The 7,500-nt window shown below is 38.9% G+C and overlaps 1 protein-coding gene across 1 annotated transcript in view; it reads right to left on the bottom strand.

The window, feature by feature from the left end:
* LOC138968602 (CD109 antigen-like) overlaps positions 1 to 7,500 on the bottom strand; it is a 56,559-nt gene that overhangs the window by 44,413 nt on the left and 4,646 nt on the right. Inside the window, exons 3-5 of the mRNA XM_070341195.1 lie at positions 7,380 to 7,405; positions 4,307 to 4,481; positions 1,397 to 1,467 (exon numbers count right to left, since the gene is read on the bottom strand). Of these exons, the coding sequence (XP_070197296.1) occupies positions 1,397 to 1,467; positions 4,307 to 4,481; positions 7,380 to 7,405 (272 nt within the window). The remainder of the gene's footprint in view (positions 1 to 1,396; positions 1,468 to 4,306; positions 4,482 to 7,379; positions 7,406 to 7,500) is intronic.

The raw sequence follows: 7,500 nt of genomic DNA on the forward strand, positions 1-7,500 counted from the left end.
AAAACAACACAATAAAAACACCCTTGGCCCCTGTTCAACCCCAGTCTACCGGAATGCATTCAGTAAAGTATTGACCTAATGTAAGAGGGAGGAAGACGAGGAAGAGAAAAAGGAAGCAAAAGAGAGAAGAGATGACGAGGAGAAATCAATGAAGAAAGAGGACAAAGTAGAAGGTGAAGAATGTACAAGTTGCAATCTTTACAAAAACATGTAAAATGGATTAAATGGATGTGTTATATTAGCTTCATGTGCTTGTCTGTACTAGCTGAACATGAACACAAACGATAGAGACACCATTATGATGGAACATACATGCACTTTTTCATAAATAATCTAGTGTTACTGTTACACTCGACTACATTTATACAAGGAATAAAATATACCGAGCAACAAAAGAAACGCGAAAATATTCGTCATTGTTTGATTGACAAAATCTCCAACAATTATAGAGTTAGAATTATTAAACCACAAAAGTTTGATGAAGGCATGTTTGACCTTGCTTTTGTGTGATTATTTTGATGCTGTGACTGTTTTAACACACGGGACAAGCAGGTTTAACGTTAAACACATATTGCGCGCTTGCAGCACGTGCAAGTGGAGCAGGAGAAATCTGATGTGTGAGATGTGTTCACTAATGCATTAGCAACCAAAAGAGACCATGGCACGCTTGCTGCCAGTCTCACTTTTGAAACAGCCAGGATGCCAAGATTGACACCACCAAAATGCCAGGTCGATTTAAATCTGGGAATGATCCATAAGCGCTGGCATGTGCTTTAAACGTGCATATATGTCAACAGTCTATCACCTTCAGTAATGTTCTGTTGACATTGGAAGCACTGCAGTTATGCAACGCGGTGGATTTTTCGCATTACCCCAATAAGACAAGATCGCAATTTCCTGTCACAACGTCTTCGAGATCGATTCAATACAGCCACCGACACTACCAGACACATCGTTGGAAGCCACCAGTGTCCAATCAGTGGCCAGAGAGCGCGATGAAGACTGACTGAGCGAGACCTCCAAAACTTCGTTAACGTTAAACCTGCTTGTCCCGTGTGTTGAAACAGTCGCAGCATCAAAATAATCACAACAGCTAGGTCAAACATGCCTTCATCAAAATGTTGTGGTTTGATCATTCTAACTCTATAATTGTTCGAGATTTTGTCAATCAAACATTGCAGAATTTTTTCGCGTTTCTTTTGTTGCTCGGTATACATACACTTTTCTCCAAAATTAGTGTATTACATTTTTTTTTAAACACTATTATTTTCTCCAGTAAGCCACTTCAGCCTTTGTTCGTAGCCTGACATAGGGCCTATTCATTAAAAAAAACGTTATTGAGGAGAAACAATTATTATAATGAACACTAGGAGCTAGCTATCAAGGCCATACTTACGCTAATGGAAATGTCCACAAGTTTGTTTGACACGGTAAGATCAGACATCATGGCAAGAGCACGGAATTTGACTAAAAACAGAAAATGTAGATTCACCAACACTAGTGAATGGAATGTAGCTGCAACAAAAACTGCTTCACACTGACACCGTAAGATCAGACTATATATGGCGAGAGGACGGAATTTGACTGAAAGCGGGGAGAAAAAAAATCACCGACACAAGACTAGTGAAAGGAATATTGTTTGCCAACAATCAGTCGGATTCAAGCGCGTATATAGGACGCAGGAACGCACCGTTTGGGGAGCCCTGTACGTTGACATCGCTTCACGCGACATGTTATATTTTTTTTACTCGAACAACGGTGGCACTGCCTTTGTCTGATTTCGGATTTGATTTGATTTCATTTACTTTTCTTTACTGTATTATGCCAAGGCTGGGAAATTCGGGTCGCTTCCTCCCAGTGGAAATCCAGCAGCAACAAGTGTCGCGCTACCTAGGCATGTGCGTGTTTAGGTGTAATTAGCCACCTGCACTTATGGCAGAATGACCGAGGTCTTTTAGGTGCCACTGTCGTGACACGGCGGTGGACATGGATACCGTCTATGAGTCTGCACATAAACTTGATCCGTTTCTGTCCCTGGGATGCAAGTCCAGTGCTCTACCAACTAAGCTCTCCGGCCCCCGAAACCATGCAGTATTGGCTGCTTGACGTATGCTTCAAATTTTACAGAAAACGTTTAAAAAAGCTGTTGCTCACAGAGTATGTTAAAGCTTTTATTTCTATTTTGGAGTTGTCTGTGACTATCTGTTTCAGATACTGAAGCTGATGCACAAAGCAGATGATGAAGAAGGAAAAAAAAGCCATGTTATTGGTATCAGATACAAATCAATCGATTGAAAAGGAAATAGATTTTTAGCAAACTTTGTTAATTTTTTTGTTTCCTTGCTGGAACACGTATTCGATATTATAATTTGTTCTTAATGAGGGTGTCGATCGTTCACTTGTTATTGTCTTACATTAGACACATTATTGTGTCGGCTTCTTTAACTCATACGCTTTTTCTCCGCCCCGTGATCGGGAGGTCGTGGGTTCGAACCCCGGCCGGGTCATACCTAAGACTTTAAAATTGGCAATCTTGTGGCTGCTCCGCCTGGCGTCTGGCATTATGGGGTTAGTGCTAGGACTGGTTGGTCCGGTGTCAGAATAATGTGACTGGGTGAGACATGAAGCCTGTGCTGCGACTTCTGTCTTGTGTGTGGTGCACGTTATATGTCAAAGCAGCACCGCCCTGATATGGCCCTTCGTGGTCGGCTGGGCGTTAAGCAAACAAACAAAACAAAAAATACGCTTTTTCCATCTCGCTTTTATTTCATCTTGAATAAAAACAATAGTAATACTTGTACATTCATATAGCGCTTCCCTCATAGCACGAGAAACTATGCGCACAGGTAAAACGGAATTTGCATGAAATTAAGTCTAAGAGGTGAGGAATGTTTGGAAACTATGTAAAGATTTTGTTTATAAGCAAATTTATTATGATATAGTTTTGAGTGAAACAGATATATTATTTGGTTATTGGAATGAACATTAAAAAAATAATCAAATTTATTTTATAAATGATTGTATTTTGATAACAAAAATGACCATTGAAAAATTTAAGTTTCATTTCCTTTCATTTTCATTACTTTATTGTCCCATCGCTGGGAAATTCGGGTCGCTTCCTCCCAGTGGAAAGCTAGCAGCAACGGAGTCGCGCTACCCAGGTGTCTGCGTGTTTAGGTGTATTCAGCCACCTGCACTTATGGCAGAATGACCAAGGTCTTTTACGTGCCATTGTGATGACACGGGGGTGGGACATGGCTTCCGTCTCTGGGTCTGCACATAAAGTTGACCCGTGTCCGTCCCGGCCCGAATTCGAACCTGCGACCTTCCGATCACAAGTCCAGTGCTCTACCAACTGAGCTACCGGGCCCCCAGTCCAGTGATCTACCAACAATGTCACATTATGTGTTACCAAATAATTACAAAACAAAACTCAAAAGTGTGGAAAGAAGTTAGATTTGCGTATTGTATTGAAATTAGAGTTAAATATTAGAAATAAGTTTATCCTACATACGTGAGAGAGACACCCGTGAGATAATAATCGTTCAAATCACACGTGTGTATATCATGTAAATGAGGTCATGTCAAGCAAGTCTGGCAGGGACCTGTGATTCCACAGCTTATGATGCTAAAGTCACCGAGACAAACGTCATTATAGAAACAAAAAATGCGCTCGCTAATTACCCTCAATGAATCTTTAGAACTAACACGTCACGCCACACGTTTAGAGTGACGTTTCTGTGCTCTGACGTAATAGATTGCATGAGGCTTTAGAAGAGGTCGAGGTTCTAAAACAAGCGTCTTCAATTTAGCTGCCTCGACTGCAAGACATTTTCAGTAAAATACACGAAAGTAAAGTATGCAGGATAAACAGAATACTACATGCCTTGCTGTGTCGTACCAGATTTACACTCGTTGCTTTTTCAAATAGTGAACAGCTCGCTTTCGCTCGCAGTTAAATATTTTAAAAAAACACAAAAAAACTCGTGTAAATCTGGTACGACACAGCAAGCCATGTAGTATTCTCTATTTATGTTTTGTATAATATAAAGTTTATTATGTTATAAAGAAAAAGACCAAGGAAGAAGGATGCTCCCCGCCTAAATTAAAAAAGAAGAAATCAGGCAAAAACATTAAAAGAAAATTAAAAAATAAAAAAGTCTAAAGGGAGAAAGAAAAGGTCTATCATAGATAGATATACCCACACGCATGTAAAGTACACATGGGGAAAACAGTACACACAAATAACGGACACACATATTTTTTTTTTAATTCCGTCACACTTGTAATTGAATGTTGAACTCACCTTTCTGTCCAGGTGTATATACCGACTTGTCCGTTTGAATGAAGACTGTCAAGCGATCTTTGGTTCGTGTGTAGACAGCTTGAAAACCGTCAAACACTTTTCCTCCGAAGCCTCGAGCACGAATATACGAGGAGTAGCTGGAGATATAATATAGGCTCGTGAAATTTTCACTAACCTGAAATAAAACAATACCGTTCAGTGGTACAAGTTGGACGGATGCACACGATAGAGGTCGGAAAATGACAGACGAAAAAAACACACCCCTCTCTCTCTCTTCAACACTTAACTTTCATAATATTTCATAATTTTATATTTCTCTCTCTCTCTCTCTCTCTCTCTCTCTCTCTCTCTCTCTCTCTCTCTCTCTCTCTCTCTCTCTCTCTCTCTCTCTCTCTCTCTCTCTCTCTCTCTCGCAACTATTGCCGTACATGAAGTTGGAAAATTGATAGTAAACCTTCAGAATAATAAATCCATGGGACCTGACAAAATCCCCCCGTCGTTGCTTAAATTAGCCCTACCGTACATAGTGGAATCCCTAATGTATGTGTATAATCTTTGCATTGAACAAAATATTTTTCCTGATGCATTTAAAACGGCAAAGGTCGTTCCACTTCCTAAAAATAAAGATGTGTCTGACCCTAATAACTTCAGGCCAATTTCATTGCTTCCTATTTTATCAAAGCCTTTAGAGAAGCACATCCAGAAGAATCTTCTGAACTACATGGAAAGGTGCAAATTATTTCACAACTTTCAATCTGGGTTTCGTCCGAAACATTCCTGTAGTACAGCTCTTTCATCACTATGTGATAACTGGCTATCGGCAATTAATCGTTCGGACATATCAGGGGCTGTATTTCTTGATTTTAAGAAAGCTTTTGATCTTGTAGATCACACATTACTTTTACATAAACTCGCATTGTACGTGAACAATCCCACAACGTGTTCATTCTTTAAATCATATCTTGTCAACAGAACACAGTATGTTTCTATAAACGGTAAAACATCTCCCAAAGGATGTTTAAAGAGTGGAGTCCCCCAGGGGTCAGTTTTAGGGCCTATTTTGTTTTGTGTATTCATTAATGACCTCCCCCTTCATATATCTAATTCCAAAGTTAAAACGTTTTTTTTTCAGATGATTCGACGCTTCACACTGAACTGTTCAAGAAATTGAAGTTTCCTTACAGTCTAGTCTGAATGAAGTCAACAGTTGGTGTAACCAGAATTTCATGATAGTGCACCCAGGAAAGACAAAAAGCATGATTATTACAACAAGACAAAAACACCAGTCACGACCTCTTAAGTTAAATCTTTCTCTGGAATCACAACCTGTTCAGCAGGTAACGGAACATCGTGTTTTGGGTGTGATAGTCGATCAAGAATTAAAATGGCAATCTCATGTACATTATATTTGTCAAAAAGTATCCAAGAATGTGTTTCTGCTATCAAAGTTAAAGCAATATGTCGATATCGCAACACTAAAACTATTTGATCATGCCCACATCTTATCCCATATTAATTACGCATCAACTCTTTGGGATGGCGTCTCTGATATTCACATGAAAAAGTTAATCTCTCTACATCGTCGGGCAGCTAAAACCATGTTAAATGGTCCACAATTATCAGCTGATTTGAAGTTAAAGAATCTAAACTACCTGCCGCTAGTTAAACTGTTGCAGTTTAATAAGACTGTAATGATGTACAAAGTATATCATGGCGAAGTGCCCATCTATATTCAGGACCTATTTCACAGAGTCACCGAAAGGTACGGGTCTATCAAATTTCTACCACCAATGCCCAGGATTGATTTGTTCAAAACTAGTCAAGCCTTCTCTGGCGCTATGGTGTGGAACTCCATTCCGTCTGTAATAAGATCATTAACCTCACTAAAGAGTTTTAAACAAGCTCTGCATAATCATTTTATGTCTACCTAGATGGCCATATCTAGTCTTAACATGTGCAAGTAGTTGTCAACAATTGGCAAAGCTTTATGAATTACACAAATATGTTCTTTAGTATATGTATTATGTGGAATTTATGTAGCGATTTTCCATCATCATCATCATCATCATCATCATCATCATCGTCATCATCATCGTCAACATCTTCATCATCATCATCATTTACACCATATAATCATTATTAGCATTAGTGTAAACGTTGGTATCGTGTGAATTTTACCGTCGATCACTTTACATGTGTAACCTCAATTAACATGTTGCATGTTTCGCTTTCGATTTGTATGTTGCTTACTTTGTCATTTTGTTGTTTATGTTTATTTGCTTGTTTGCTTACTTGTCGATTGTTTGCTGGTTCGTTCGTTTACTTTGTTTATTTGTCATGTTGCTTTACTTGTTTATCATTTATTAGACATTTGTATTTGAAGTAAGGACCGGTTGTAAGAAAAGGCATCGCCTTAAACCTCTATCCTTGAAAAATAAAGTTCCATCATCATCATCATCATCATCTCTCTCTCTCTCTCTTTCCCTCTCTCTCCCTTTCTCTCTCTCTCTCTCTCCCTCTCTCTCTCTCTCTCTCTCTCTCTCTCTCTCTCTCTCTCTCTCTCTCTCTCTCTGTTTAAGCGTGTTTTATTCATTTTTCTTTGATACACGTTTCACACAATAACAACATTAAGAACGTTAACAAGCAGATTGCTTATGGACACATTCTAAAAATGATAATCAATACACATCCCGATAACAAAATATGGCGAACAAGTGATAACTTCAACACTTAACTTTCATAATATTTCATTATTATTTTATATTTCTCTCTCTCTCTCTCTCTCTCTCTCTCTCTCTCTCTCTCTCTCTTTCTCTCTCTCTCGCTCTCTCTCTCTCGCTCTCTCTCTCTGTCTCTCTCTCTCTCTCTCTCTCTCTCTCTCTCTCTCTCTCTCTCTCTCTCTCTCTCTCTCTCTCTCTTTCTTTTTCAGTCTTCGTGTCTTTCTTCCCGTTCATCGATCTGTCTGTCTGCCTTTCTTCTATCAGACAACCTATCACTTTGTTTTGTTTCTTTATCTCTGTTTTTCCCCCTGGTCCGTGTTGTTTATGCTGCTAGATAACAAGTTTCCACTTACCTTGAACTGTACTGTCTGAACGTCATCTGAAACATGCAGAAATGACAAAATTAACCATACATGTTTGATACAAATTATCTTATGGATAAAATGTTATATTACATTTTATCTATTAATGTGT

The sequence above is a fragment of the Littorina saxatilis genome, linkage group LG6 (assembly GCF_037325665.1).
Source record: "Littorina saxatilis isolate snail1 linkage group LG6, US_GU_Lsax_2.0, whole genome shotgun sequence".
Taxonomy (NCBI): Eukaryota; Metazoa; Mollusca; class Gastropoda; order Littorinimorpha; family Littorinidae; genus Littorina; species Littorina saxatilis.